The following is a 15,923-nucleotide window of genomic DNA, read 5'->3' as shown; positions in this document are numbered from 1 at the left end:
CAGACTGTGCCCTATCTGCCTTGGTAGTCCTGCTTTTCATTGCTTCTGCTGGCCAGAATCTGACCTGGAAGGGACAGGGCATGCCTCAGCACAGCCCCACTCACGCTGCACCAGCTCTGCAGGGCCGAAGCACAGAGGAAGAAGAGAAGTGGCACTTCTTGAGAAGAGCAATGTAAACACAGGCTGGTGTTGCCTCTGCCATGCCACATGCGTGGAGCACTCCTGCTTCCTTGTGCTGATGGTGAGCTTACTGTTTTAATTAAGCCATTATTTCAATAACCATCACGAAGTGTGGGCATGGCTTGGGAAACATTAAAACCAGGGTAAACAAAGAGTGTAGCACTCCATCTGCTTCTCACACTGCAGTTCAGCACCGGGAATGTTTGGGCAGCACACACAGCTGAGTACTGTCAGTATTTGCAGTAGGACTCACCACGCCAAGCCCAGCCTGCGAGCTGCGCGTGGGCAGGGGGCCTTCAGTATTTTAAATGATTTGTTCTTTTCTGTTGTGAAGAACACCTCTGCTTCCTCGCGCCGAATGCTGCCTGTGAAGTCTGCTTTGCCACTTAAGGGATGCTAAATGGAAGCTAGCCAATGAAACGGAGGTAAATTTAATTACAAAAATATAACATTCTTCAAAACCAACAGCTCACTCTCTCCCCAATGAGGAAAAATTAAAATAAAAGCCCTTTGGAAACGCTGAGGAAATATCAGGGGCTGAGGTGAAAGGGACACAGCTTGACAAGTATGCTGAAAGCTGAATGTGGATTACCCGTGAGTGCAAAAATGAATAAATGTGTTTTATTCCATTATATTAATGAAATGCTTAATTCGGTTGCTATAGCAACGAAGAACAGCCTTGCTAAAAAGCTAAAGGGCTATACATAATGCCTGCTACAAGGTCTCTCTAATTCTAAAGCTGATTTTCTTAGCTACAATAGAAGTGATATGTGTTTTCAATATCATCTTAAGCTTTTGCATCAAATCCTGAAGCTAATCCAATAAATAGACTGGTAGCATAAAATAGCATATATGTTTGCACCTCATAAAACTTACAAAAGGGGCTTACCTACACACAATCAAAAGAAAAGATCGATAGAGTGCAGAGTGAGGCTTTTTAAAAGACCGTTCTTCATGCGATGGTGAAACAGCAAATATATACAATGGGAAGTTCCTGCAATTACACATCACGTGACTGTGCAGGAAATCACTGCAGAGCTGGCTGAGACACCAAGACATAATTTTGCTTACCGCCCCGATACATATTTATCCTTATGCAAAGTAGAATTTATTTCTATTTCACTTGCATTTTACATTATTTTTTCAAATAATATAAATAATTCTTAAAGGCTTCAAAAAAGGAATTCCACAGTGCTTGTTTTTGTTCTAACATCAAAGTGATGCAAGGGCTGACTGGGGCCCTGCAGCAGCGCAGAGGACAGACTGAATCTCACGAAGCCAAAGCAGAGCAGGAGGGCCCTGGGCAGCCCTTGCAGCCCCTGCTTGGGGCAGTCAGCACCATATGGCCCTGCTGCTTCCGTCGGGATGGGGATGGCCATGCAGCCAAGCATCTCTGCCCTTCACTTTGCCTCTCTTGTTAGCATCAGAGTTGTCAAACATCCTCTCGCTCACCCTTCCTAAAATAAATGAGAATGCAGTACACCCACACGAGTGGCAGAAGGCTCTGCCTGTTGCTAAACTCAGACTTACAGATCTCTGTAGTGCACCTGCACAAAGGAAGGGCTGCCTCTCATCTGCAGGCCATCTCATCTGCATGACAATGGGAGTTTGGTTCCCCCCAAACACTATTTCTCAATAATTACATATAGAGACTTCAGAGACGAGCCCTAAACCTGTGCTCAGTGAGCAGAAGGAGGGCTGTGACTCCGGACCCTGCAGGTGAGAATTGTGGCCTTGGGGAGGCCTGCAGGCAGAGAAAATGTGAGCTGCCCATGGAGGCACCCGATGTGTTTGCCTCTTCTCTGGCTGAAATGCAAGCAAAGAACTCCTGAGGTGGCTGGCAGTCATACCAAGGAGCAACCTTAACTGTGCTGTAATGTCATGTGCTTGGTGTAAAACAAGAGGAGCTAGGGAAGCCCAGCCACAAAGGCTGCAGGCACATTCTCTTGAAGAAATGACCACAGAGTGCACAGTTCCTCGGAAAAGAAAAATAGCAACAGCAGAGACGAGCGACCCAGATGGCCCATAAGCAGCCTAATTAACTGAAAGGCCCAGCAGCGACACTACAACTACCAATCCAGCTGCCTACAGATTCTGCCAGGTTGCCAGATGTTGCCAATGAAAACTTATCTTGCACAGTTCATCAAAGAAGTGGCGCATCCTGGTGAAGGGAAACTGTTGCCAATAAAATAAATATTTTATTTAAAAAAATATTTTCCACTAGGAAATGTTGAAAAATATAAAAATTTAACAGTGTACCCAACCTCACTGTTACAGTAGATAAATTAGGAAACATACAAACAGAACGTGTTGGCAGGATCTTCTTCTTGACAGGAAATATCCATGCTTACCATTATATTTCTAAGGCTACAGTCTTGGACTGTGTTAAAGAATGTGGTTTCATGAAGCATGGGGCTGCTGCTGCTCAGCTGGGGTTTGGCTAGTTTGTCTGGAACTAGCAAGTTCTTTTGCCACATTGAGATAACAAAGCTGGAGGAACCAAAGTGACTGCAATACATATGGGAAGATGGGGAGAGGGATGCAGGGACAGTGAGCCACTCTGGGGCTGCTGAGACATCTCTTCCATGGGTGCCCTCTCCTGTGTCCTTGAAGAGACAGTGTAGAAGGGCAGTGACTCCAGACAGGTAGCCTGTGTGTTTCTCCTGCCCAATTTTAGGGACCAAGCAAATGGGTGTCTGCAAACAAGTCCTCCTCTAAGAAATGGTAAAGCATCAGAGCAATGCGTAAATACATTGGCTGCAACACTGGAAATATAAGCTGCCCATCAGGTTCGTGCACAAACACTGGTTTTAATTTTGCTAAAAGACCAAATTAATGTTTCATTTTAAATCATGAAAAATACATATTTTAAAAATCCTCTGTAATTTTTCAAGTGCAGCTATTATTGTTGCCAATGCTGTGCCTTGGAAATACTGTGTATGTTCATCCTAGAGGCCAAAAACCAAACTGCCTGTATAGCCTGTTAGCAAGGCAAAACATCTCTTTTTCCAATGAACGTGTATGAGTGCACTGGGATTCACACAAGCAGATTTGGCAGACTTTTCAAGTATTTCTTGGACTGAAGAGCATGCACTGAACATGGGGAGCTTTTTCAGCTCAGGAATATGATGTGAATAAGAATGTGCTAGTGCAGCAGAGGAGGATGGGCTGTGGCATTTCTATCATTATTTAATTTGTCAAATACAGTTTACAATATTTTATAACAGTAATCAACAGGACAACGTGTCTAAATGCTGTGAGGGTCAGGGTTGCAGGATCTGGCTCAGTATGCCTTTAATAATACATAATTCCTTAAATGTGGAGATAAATCATTGAAATATATGAAATTAATTTGGAACCTTTTATGCTTTGAAAATTCATATCCCTTTTTAAATAATTGGCTACAGCATTTGCAAAATGGACCAGATTTTACTGATTCTTGAATCAGATCTTCCTTGTTCTTGAATGTGCTCAGTGGGGTGGATTCCCCAAGATGAAGGCATAAACCTACAAAACCCAGGTCTTTTGTATCTAACTCCACCCACTGTTAACACCTCACCTGACTGATGGCTGAAGACCTGCAGGAGACCTAAATGTGGCCATTTCTCTAAGTTCCAGCAACACAGAGATATATCGCTGACTGTCAGAGGTAGAAATTATCCACATTCCTTTGGGAATGCATTTCCGGAAACTGTTAATGGACTTGGGAGAGGAGGAGTGGGGAAGAGAGTGGGTGGCAAGAAAGAAATCTGAACAATATAACTTTCAGAATATCACTAATCTTCCCAAGATAACTTTATAGCAACTTAGGAAAACTGGATATCCTGGGAATACTGATTATCACAAGAAAAGCTCTGATTTTTTTTGCTACATTTGTGATGTATAAATACCTATGTTTAGCCACTTAATTGAATCAGGTCTCACAGAATCGTCCATGTTTGAAAGGAGCCATGCTACCAGATGTGATGTTTTCAGTAGAGGAAGGGACAGCGTCTATCACATCTGAAGATTGTGATAGGATACAAAGTAAGAAGTAGATGGTAACAGCCTGGGATAGGATAGGCATTGTTCCTTGTGTCTGCTAACTAAGCATGTAAGAGCTACCTGCAGAAAACCTGGATTTGATTTTTTCCTGCCCTGCTCAAGAGCACAGTACTTATCTACCAGCTTCTCAGAAAGAAGACTGAGACCACCCACACCTCACCCCGAACACTCACCAAACAACTTGTTCTTACTCTGAGTCTCCTATTACTCATGTGAGAGAAGGAGCTACCAGAAGACCAAGAGCTTGAAGTGAGTTTCAGGCAAATATTTTCTAATCAGTATCTGTTACTACTCAAGTGTGAAAAATTCACAACTGTGAGGAGAAGTATGAAGAGAAAGCTATTAGTGGAGACTTTGGGCTTGAGCCTGCCAAGGGATGTCACAAGGTGAGCCTTAAGTGTGGGGAAAAGGATGCAAAAGGAAGACACGTCAACGGGAGACAAAGAAACACCAAACAGGGGCAAAGAGCATGCTGCATTCTGCACTACAGGCAATTAGTGGAATAATGAACACGTAAATTAATTCATTAATGATTCCTGGAGTGCGTTACAGAGATCACGAAACACCACCTGACAAGTCTCTGAAATAAAATTCTGCTTTGTAAGTAATACAAAAAAAAACTCAACACCAACAAGTTGGTTTCAACATTTATTTGTAATTTGCTGCACAAATCATAATCCAGGAGAGTTAGGGAATATTTTTAATCAAAGCTTTTGCCGATTGCAATATGGGGTATAAGAAATTGAATGAGTAGATCATTTATTATTATTATGAAACTAAAGGCTTTATATTCTTAAGTGGAGTAAAGCTGACAGCAATACATTCATATTAGAAAGTTCCTACTGTGAATGAAAAATGGATTAATACTGAGGTGTTGTTCAGTAAGACAGACAAATCTGTACTTCTTTTTGGTTGTGAAATCACTGTAACCATACGTAACCACTAAGTATGAAGAATTGGCAATGGGGGAAATCATCTTGCCAGTTTGCCCTATACACTACGTTTGGCAAACATGGTTTGCAGGGTGTGTATTCCAATTGCACCTAATCAGATCTCTGACCTGTATCATGTACATTCCGGAACATTAATTGGCACAATTAAAAAGTTATTTAGAGGATGAGCTTGGAAAAAACATACTGCCCCTTCTCCAAATCCTAAAATGAAACCTGGGCTTTGCAATAAGCTGGTTTAACTGTTTGTAGATAGATGTTATAAGTGTTCACTGGGGGGAAAAAGTAAGGATGATGCTACCCAGGCAACACCAAATCTGAAGAGTTCAGCATGTGTCAGTGCACAGCAAATTTATTCTTATTAAGTGACTGGTGTGAGAAAGAATTAGAAAGGATTATAAAAATACACTACCATATGCTGTAGTAGTTGAAAGTGATTAATCCAGTTCTTAAATCCTATTTTAAATTCCCTTTCATTTCTTCCCATAGAAAAATAGAAGCAACATCGCTTTGTTTGAATGCTGTGTAGTTAATTACATCTTCTAAGAAACTCTTTTAAAACGAAATGTAATGTTTAATTACAAAATGCCTCCTTGAAAACAGTTAGCTTGTACATTGATTTGTAGTTCATTAAAAATGGTTTCTTAATTATATTTACAGCCAGAAATTACACAGAGATTAAACAGTCTACAGAGGACTTTTGAAATTATGGCACAAATCGCAAGGAAAAAGTTACATTTCAGTCAGTGGACAACTGACAGCTACAGCCACCTAATTGCTGCCTTTCTGTAATTTCAGAACCTAATTGTCATAAAAATAATAACTGGAAAAAAGAGAGTTCACTGTAATGACTCCCAGTATCACTTTTTTTTTTTCACAGAGGTTGATTTTGAGGTTTAATTAGAAGGCAGATCAGTGGCGGTGAGGCAGCGCAGGGCCGGCACGGCTCAGCACGGGGGGCTCAGGGCCAGGGGCAGCCCTCGCCGGGGCTCGTAGGGGGTGGTCCTGGGAACCATGCGGATGCAGTCGATGATGGGGCAGACGCTGAGGCACAGGGTGCAGCCCGTGCAGCTGTCTGTGACCGTGGGCAGGTGGGTTTCGGCATCGAACTGGATAGCCTGCGGACGGGAGTGCACGTTATTGATGCCCCTTGCGGGAAAGGTCAGAGCCGCTCCCATTTCAGTGCCTGCATTTCCTGCAGTGCAGCTCTTGGAGACATCTTGGTGCGCTCCGGTGCTGCAGCTATAGCAACTGTTGGGCTGGCAGGGAAGAAGCCCCCTGACTCTCTGCAATTAGGAACGCCATCTCAGCCTCCAGGACGGGCTGCAATGGATGACTCCGGCCCCTGCAGCTCAGGCTCACAGGGGCAATACCCTGTCCAGAGGCAGTGTCAGCACAGCCCTCTGCCAGGGAACACTGGCACACGCCCGTAGCCACAGAGCAGTGCTGACAGCAGGCATCTCTGGGCTCTTCTGGTTTTTTATTGTCAGCAAAGCACAAACAATTTAATAAAAAGTGGGGAGAAACACACCATGCTGTGCCTTCTGTGATTATTTTCCTTTGCAAGTCTTCGAGAGGACTATCTGAGTTTTGGGCAGGCAGAGCTTTCTTTTTTTCTCACATTTCCATGCAGTGAATCCTCATTACCAATTAGTGTGATAAGTGAATTTGAATGTGAAATAACAATTGAAGTCTCAATGAAATAAGCTCCTGGTATAATGGAAATGGCAATTAAAAACATAAACAAAAGCATCACAAAACCGCAAAAGCTTCCGTGTCTAAGAAACAAGCCTAGGAAAGTTAAAAAAAAAAAAACAAAAAAAAACCAAAAAAAAAAAACAGTAGAAAATCAAAGAGTTTTAGGAAGACAAGGTCAGGCCTGGAAACCAAACTCTCATGTTTGCAGCAACCAAGCTGGGCCTGCAAATGTCCCCAGGTACTGCCAGCAGCCAGGGAGCAAGCGGGTGGATCTGTGGGGCAGCTCCAGGGCACACCTGTGGCATTTGGGGTTTTGCAGGGGAGAAAGTGATGCAACGGATGCAAAAAAAGTGAGGGCACAAAATAGGTACAAAACACCTCGAATCTGCGTGTTTTAATTCAGCTTGAGGACAAAGAAAACATTGGTTTGTATTTAGGACTCCTTCCTTTCTCCCCAGTAACAATGTGCATCATTAAGGAGTTTCAAAGAGATGGAGTACTGGACTGCAGTGCCACCTTCAAGTTAGGGAAAGCTCTTCTGTTGGAGCCCTACAAGATGGAAGCTCTGCTGAGCAGTGTGGATATTTTGAAACAAATATAAGCAGATATTTTGAGGTATGTGGGACTTCTGACTTCTTTGCAATTAAGAATTTTTTTGCGATTCTCTGCAATTAATTTATTTGCCATTTCCTTAAACAATTAAGGAAAAATACTTTTTGTGCTAAAAGAACCTCCTAGGCTTTTATACTTTGGTGCCTTTGCTACTGAATTTTTTCCAGTTATAGAAAAGCAAGCTGCACTAAATATGGACACAGTCCTTTGCTCTCCAAGAACTCTAGTCTCCTTTTGCTGGGAAATGTAATGCAAAGCAGTGAAGATCACAGTGTCAAAAAGAAATTTAGATAAAGACTACTCTAATCATCTAATCTTGTAGAAATGCAGCATTGGATTTCTCATATCAATGGACAAAACATGTCTATCTTTGTTCTGACAGTTGTTTTAATCACAGGAGCTGATTTTAGATGGGAAGACTTCCTTCTTTGGCTGTATGTAGTTAAGTAAGTCATCAGACAATATTGATTAAACTGAATTAAGGAAAAACAAAAGGTCTTGGTGTTCTGAGGAGACTCACTGCTCAGTTAAAGTATTTGTCTTTGACAAATCTTTCATGTAATGCGATGAATGCAAAAAATACTGTAGAAATCATTGTTTAATGCACAAAAGATTCCACAGAGACCCTCCTAAGGAACCCGTCCCCTTCTTATAGCCCTTGTTAAGATACTGAAAGGCTGCTCTCAGGTCTCCCTGGAGTTTTCCTGTCTTCCTGACCCTTCTAACATGGATTTCCTTCATTTTCTTCCTCACAGGAAGAACCCCATTCCCACTTGCGGTTAGGGAGAGGCCAGGAAAGTGACCCAGACTGAGCAGAGAGACGCGGTCCCATCCTTGTGTAGCCCCCCAGAGAAGCTGCACTGGGTGCTGTGGAGCAAACAGCTCTGACAGGGCTCGTATGGCATAGCCTGGGAGCACACTGGGGCGCAAATGCGGTGTTTTAGACATCTGCTTTTGCCACCTGCTCATTAACAGAAGGTGGATTCTTTCTTCCCAGCAGCAGAAAGATAACTCATTGTGCCTTCCTGCTAATTACAGCTGTGCTCTTACCTGGTAGCCGGAATCATTACAGGTCATGTAACATTTGCCACAGTTGATACACATTTCCTCGTCAATCAGAGCCACAACTTGCTCTGTGTTGCAGAGCTCACCATATGTTCCAATATACTGCAGTGCTTTTCCAATTACATCCTAGGGAAAAAAAATTATTGACTCATTTAGAAGATACCTAAGCTGTTTCTATAGCTGCACAGGAGCACTCTCTAGTACTTTAATATAGAAAAATTGGCCAGGTATTGTGAAGATGTTTATGATTTTTCTTATAAATTTCCAATTTGTTAACTCTCATATATTCTGTAAAATACAAAGAAACCTTCAAAAAGGTACATTTTGAATGTAGGCTGCAGCTCTAAAAGTATCTATCTGTACATAAATACATTGTACAAATAGCTTACATATGTGGTACTTTTGAACATACTATTTTATCTGTCCATGTTCTACCATTACTGTGTGACATTTCAGGAAACAAAATGGTGCACAAAACAGGAGTAACATGCTGCAGACAATCTGACCATCCTTGCTCATTTTTCATTAGCACAGATTTGAGAACTCATAGCAAGAAAAGTTTGAATAAACTGAGAATAATAATTGCTTTTCTTTCTTTAGCAAGAAGGATGCCCAGATGCCATGAAGATCATCAGATTATTGCAAATATTGTACAGAAATAAGATGTAGGTCTTGTTCTGCAAGTTTGGGTTCAGTTCTTTTAACTACACAGGAAAAGCTTTTTTTGGCATCAAATGTGCACACCTGTGCTGCAAAAATAAACGTGCATGGCAGACACACACAGTGTGGGTACGCACCGTAAGAAGAGGACGTGCCCTCTAAAAGAAATTGTTGGGGACCTACCTGATGCAAATCATTTGCTCTTTATGTAAAGGGAAACTGCACAGTTCAGTGGCAGTTCAACTGTGCTGAATGAAAGGCAGGGATGGGACGAGTCCCAGGTTCTATAGACGATAGATGTCCCTCAGTTAAATCAGCTTAACTTGCGGAAGTATAGCACAGATGGTGAACATCACTGCATTATACAAGATTCCCTCTGAGGTACGGTATTGCTTGCCTGGATATTTTCTGAGTTTGCTAAGTATGCTTTGACAACAGTTCTCATGCTGAAAACAAGCTAGATCTTAGGTGCAAGGTTCTACACGGTTAAAATAAAGTTGAGCTCAATAAATGCACATTATGTGATGCAAGAATACATTCTACATTTGCTTTAAAAAGGGGCACAACTGTTAGATATTTCAAAAATCTTACTGAATTTTAGGTGCACAGACCTGGCTTCAAAGTCACACTGCTGTAATAAATGAAGAAGTCATTATGATTTTAACTGGGGAATTTGATAAAAGTCAATTGAAAAATGCTAGAGATCAAGCCAAAAATGAGACACAGACAAGTCTACCTAGAATTACAAGCTTCAAAGTATTTACCTTTGGTCTTTCAGTGGCAAGAAACATGATAAGAGTTTATTTTCATATTGTTTCTCAATATTTTTTTAGGAAGTAATATTTACCTTATTCCCATCAGTCAAAAAAAAAAAAAAAAAAAAAAAGACTACCAACCGTTTTCAATGTCTTCTAGCATACCGTAGTTAAACTGTGTAATTTGTGATCACAAACACACAATGCTCACTATAGTTTTCAATTGTCAAATAGAAAAATGAAGCTCTGGATTCCAGTACCTAATATTTTCATTGCATATGTTGTTCTGAGCAGCCTTACTTTCAGATGAGCTAAGCATCACTAATCCTTCCTATGCCACATCAGAGGAATAAGGTAACACAGCTTTATCAGTGTTAATTCTAAGGAAAAGCTTTGTTACATGGATTAAATATAGAAATTGGTTCTACCTTTTCTTCCTGAGACTGCTGAGAGCTTTGAACATCATCTCCATTTGCCTGGCTTCATCAACTAAGTTACAGTAGTGTCTTTACACCATGAGATAAATCTTGTATCTCACTGGATACAGTGGTAGGATCTACGAGGTTGCTGTTAATTTCTGCTGAGGTAGGAAATTCAGCCATATTCTAAACCCAGGAGGAAGGATAGGGAAAATATTCTTGTTGTTCAAAAATGTTCAATTTTTTTCTCTGTGCCAAATCCTAACTTGCTTACAAGTGAAATACCTTGGCTGCATTCAGCCAACGCTAAAAGCCTTCCAGTTCTTCTCTGCAACACGTAAAGAACATTAATGTTCTTCCAGTATAAAATGTCTATGGCACATTGCTTAAGGCAGCATGATGAGTGTGGACAGATGACTGCAAGTGAGCAAGTCATCACAGCTTAATGAGTTAGCACTCATCAACAGAGCTGTGCAAGCTGATTATGTGCACGGTCCAAATTCACTGCAAATTTGGAGTAAAATCTGTTTGCTTAAACCACTGTAAAAGGTCAGTTAACTACTTTGAAAGTGTTTAAGCTAATACTTTTTGCTTTGCTATTGCAAAGGACTAAGCTTGAACACACAGCCCTTTCGCATACCCCCTCTGATGAACAGTAACTCCATCAAACATAATTCCTTAGGAACTGCTCGTGCCCTCGTGCTTTCTTTTTCTTTCTCAGAAAAGTTAATGGATTTACTGGGAATTGTTCAGCAGTTTTCAGGTTGCTACAATTCTCAGGTTTCTGCAGTTGTCTATCTGCTGAAAAATTGTACTTGTCGAATTCAGCTCCTGTTTGTTTCAAGTCTCATGTAGGCTTGTCTGTACCATACCTGTTAGAGGTTTCTTTGTGATCTACTGCCCTCAGCAATGCTAAGTATCCTATAAGCCTCTCTCCTGTGTATACAGTTCCCAAACACTGCACAGCGTGCCACAAATACATTTGTTGTCTACAAGTATGGGACTGTGCTTCTGTCTTTTAGAATCTGAAGCAGTGATATAAAACCTGTGCAACATACAGAGAAGAAGCTTTCCATTGCCTGCTCACATTTTAAAAGGGTCTACACAGGGAGATTATTGATAGCGAAGGGCTTTTTAATCTAGCAAAGGCAGACATTTAAACAGCATAGGTAATTAACAGTTTTCTCAGGGAGTTGCTGGATTCACATTTGTATACATTAAATACAGTTTGGATGTTACAAAAGCCAAAGCTCTGGCAGGTTGCAGAGAAGGGCTGGTCATATAATCAGGGGGTGTGGGGCCTTGCTTACAAGAGAAGACAAAAAGCGCCTAACAAGATGTTTAGCCTAGGAAGATGAAGGCAGAGCAGGGATATGATGTCACTTTATATATACATCAGGGAAGGAAAAGAGCTATTCAAGATAAGCGACAATGTTGGCACAAGAACGCATGATTATAAGCCAGACATGAAAAAATTCAAAGCTGGAAATTAGAAAAGGTTTCTTTTCAGCAGGAAAGGAGTGAGGTGGTTAATGGCCTTCCAGAGAAGCATCTGGGGGAAAGGGTGGAAACAGTCCAAGATTTAGGATACCATTAGGTAAGCTCAGGAAATGGTTACTAAGCAGAACATGATCAAAACAGATTTTTCCAGCTATAAACTTACAAAGGGAATAGCAAAAACAATGCATATGACATGGTGATTTCTGAATTTGTAAGCAAGTCTCACTTCTCAAAGCTCACAAAATACTCTTTTGGGGACAGAGAAACCCAAACAGGGAGGGTGCTGACATTTTGGAGGCTTGAAAAAGTGATTTCAAATGACTGTGTCAGTGATTTACTTCTCATTTATGCTTCTGGATGCTGTGTCTTTTATGCACTTCCTTCTCTCAAGGAGAAAGCACATCTTTATCCATTTGCAAAGTTTGAAGACTTTATTGACTAAAATAACACTGGTACTTAAAAGATGTTCTGCAGGTGCACTCTTTCACAGCATCTCGAGCTATCTCTGAGTTTCTTGCTCCCATTGAATCATAAATGTTTGGAACAAAATAAACAGTGCAGCAAGAAACAATCAGCTTTCACAGTTTAAAAATGCAGTTTCACTCCAATAAGAGTCTGTCTAAAATGGCACTATGGGATTCCACACTTGGTATATCTCAATGGCCTCCAGATCAAATTTGCAGTGTTTACAGTATAATGTTTTTTTTTTTTGGTGCCAAATGCCAGACCTGCAAACAGAAGCCAGGTTTTGAACGTCAAGCTGTGCGCTTCTGGCTTGTACATTACCAGCAGCAATTAACAAAAAAATGAGAAAAAATCTGGAAGTTGAATTTAGCCCTAAGTTACACCTTTGCAATCACTGGGACCTAGAGCTCTCATTTGGTTACTGCTGTGCTGTCCCACTCTTCTCAACAAAACTGTACCGAATGAAATGGGAGAGGAATTTAGTCCTGTAAATGGAACTGGCAGGGAATTCAGTTGCTATGGAGAGAATCAGAGCAGAATCCATTAGTTTTATGTTACTAATGAGTACAGAAAAAATTCATTTTGTCACTAAGCTAAGCAGATGTGGTTTTGAGTATACACAAGGAGCAGATCTGTTCTGTAGGATATTATTTTTACAATGCTACTTTTATTACTACAGCCGTATTTCTAATGTTCGTGTATCAAACATTTAATTGAGATTAGCGTTTCATTAGCCATCATATTAGTAAACCTATATTTGTAAATACAATTCACAGTTTAGGCATAGCTCTCCCGGATTCATGCAGACTCCACTGAAAAAGACCGCGTGCTCTGGAGACGCCAAACATCACAGTCCTACTCTAGTCTCCATTTAGAAGGACACCACATAATGCAGGCACTGTGAGCGTCTCATAGAGCAGGTTCAAGGGGTGCACATGTGCTCGTCCTCATATCGCACATTTTGCTTCAGCACAAAACTCTTAGCATGTCCCACCACGTTCAGGAGAAATGATCACTCAAAGCTGACGGCAACAGCAGGTAAGGAAAGCAGGGAAATCTTTAGATTAGTAGAAGAAAAGACCCGCTGGTTGTGAGCGCCGGTCTGTCCCAAGGACAGGACTGTCAAGCATAAAAGGAATAAATAGATAAATGGTGACCAAACGTTACAGTATTGGCTCTCAAGCACAAGAAACTAGATTATTGAGAAATAAACCATCGAAATTACATAAGGAATAAGGATTAAAAGAAGAATAAGGAATAAAGATTAAAGAAAGAAGGTGGTAACCTGAGGATGGCAAACACGTATGTGGGACCTGTGCAGAAGTGCAACAGAAAATAAAAGATCGGAGGCAAATATCCACCATATGAAGTACAGAAAAACTGCTGAGTGTCAAAGTATGCAGTTTTGATTAATACTGAAAAATAGAGAAAATAAAGGGAAAAGCCATGGGGAAAGCTATCCAAAAATTAAATTAAATTTTGGATAATCACAGAGGGTTTTTAAGTCTATAAAAAAGACATTTTGGCAGCATGAGGACTTTAAACAAATGTTGGAATTTACATATCACCAACCCAACAGCAGATCAGACAGATGAGGGAGTTCTGGGCAAGCATAAGAAAATCTGCAGCACCCTTTCAAAAATGCAGCCAGCCAAACCAAGGGTTGTGGCTGTTCCATGGGCAGCTGACTCTTAGGTTTTGGTCATATCACTGCTCCACACGGCTGTGGTTGGGCTGGGATTAGTTATTAGAGCTGACCATTCCCACTCCCCTGATACGCCAGGCTGAACTAACAGAATGTATTCTCCTTGCTGTCCAGAGGGTCAGCCAAGACGGAACTGCTTGGAGACAGTTTGGGATTTGTAATTCTAAATGTGAATACTTCTAGGACAGCTACAGATAAATCACTCAACTCTGAGCTCATCTGCCTCTCTGCAGAGAATCCCTGATCAGGGAAGGGTATCAGATAAGTCACCTTTTTTCAGTAAGCTTCACTCAGCTTCTGTAATGAATATTCTCAATCTTCCTGGCAGATTTTTTCCACAACGTGTTATGGATGGGTCATTTAATAATAAACGTTATCAACGCATCCTTTTGTAGAGTGACAAGCTCCCTAACATCAAGCAAAATCCAGGTATTCTGTTATTTCTTAGTGGATATCACTCATTGCTGTTTTTCTCATTATGATTAAAGCATACCCTTCTAAGATGCTAAGGCTGAAAGATTGTCTCGAATCAGCTGCCTTCTAATTGCTAAAGTCTTTTTCAGTCTTGTTTAATTTAACTGAAGGTGTGAAAAAGAGGCTAACCTGATTTGTTTGGCTGAGAAGCTCCTCAAAGCCATCACATACAAAATTATACAGTGCCTTTATGAACAAAAGTTTTTGTTTTGGGGAATTCATTTTCCTCTTCCCTGCAGTAAGGCCTCTATTCTTCTTTTTAACCTGTCTCTGAGTGCTTGGCTCTTTTTTGCTTTTGTAGTTGGAACTGGGCATGATAAATTATTGACCTCAACTTATTATTTATGTTTTTTTCAAGTCTTTATGTCTGTTTTTCCCTCTTGCTAAAATTTTTCCATCATTCAGTTTATTTGCTTTTGGACAGTATCGGTTGTTGTTTTTTTTTTCTCCTCATTTTCTGCTGTTTTCAGAAGCACACTATCTCATTGAAAATGCAGTTATTGGCTGTTGTTTCTTCTTTCTCTTTTCTCCTACATCAATACTTTCCTGCAAAGAGAATAGAACCATAAAACCTCTGAGGTCAGATAGGCTTTGAAAATGTTCGTCATAGTGCAGGGAAAAAAAAAGTACATTGTTGTTCTTCGAGACTTTTCATATACATAAAGAAGGGAACCTCTGCACAAAAGAAGGGGAGAGATTTTCAGTAGCAGGACTCATCCAAAATGATCTGTCCAAAAGTGAAGTGAGGTCTACAGCAATGGCAAATAATTGAAATTAAACAAGATGGCACAAAAATTCTCCTTAGCTTTTTTTTTTTTCAGTTCTATCAGCTAGCTTGGAAGGCTGCGCATGGCAGCAAATGTTGCAAAATTTCCTTGGGAACTGCATAATTTGAGCCACTGCCTGTGTTGTATGTTATGTTTGGCCTTACTTTTTGCAGGAATTCATATAAGACTGATCACAGATCTATCTGTGAATCTGATATTCTTCCATATCTGTTAAAGACTGTTAATAAGTTCAGCAGATATTTCCACATGGCTTCATAAGAGAGCCTAAGGGAGATTGCTGATAAAAGTCTTCCTTTTGTATTTAATTATTTTTGCCTGATTTTTTTTTTTTTTTTTTTTCTGTTTAAACATGATGTTTAAGTAGGTTTTAAAGAGAGTACCTAGAATGATTAGTTGATGACATTTAATTTTATTGGCTATTTAAAGGAAGGGAAAAGTTCCAATGTATGGACTAATGCAGTAGATGGGGGCACAGGTTTTATTTTCATCTTGACATTTACTCACTGCAGAGGGTGGATCAGTTCCTTAGACAAACATCTTCCAGCATTAAAAGTTCAGTTTGAAAACCTAGGACTCAGCTCTCATGTGTATCAAACATCAACCTTTTC

General features: G+C 40.6%; 1 protein-coding gene across 2 annotated transcripts in view; it reads right to left on the bottom strand.

Moving 5' to 3' along the window:
* Positions 1-4,876: 4,876 nt before the first annotated feature.
* The window catches only part of DPYD (dihydropyrimidine dehydrogenase), a 331,601-nt gene continuing 320,554 nt past the window's right edge, over positions 4,877-15,923 (bottom strand). Inside the window, exons 22-23 of one of the 2 annotated variants that reach the window (XM_090146313.1) lie at positions 8,535-8,675; positions 4,877-6,292 (exon numbers count right to left, since the gene is read on the bottom strand). In XM_090146313.1, coding sequence (XP_090002439.1) covers positions 6,122-6,292; positions 8,535-8,675 — 312 coding nt within the window. In that variant the 3' untranslated portion in view covers positions 4,877-6,121. The remainder of the gene's footprint in view (positions 6,293-8,534; positions 8,676-15,923) is intronic. The other variant, XM_031614751.2, reaches the window with a different exon arrangement.

Source organism: Phasianus colchicus, chromosome 9 (assembly GCF_987193195.1).
Source record: "Phasianus colchicus chromosome 9, bPhaCol1.hap1.1, whole genome shotgun sequence".
NCBI lineage: Eukaryota > Metazoa > Chordata > Aves > Galliformes > Phasianidae > Phasianus > Phasianus colchicus.
Note: the sequence above shows the minus strand (reverse complement) of the source record. Positions and strands in the feature narration are given on the sequence as shown.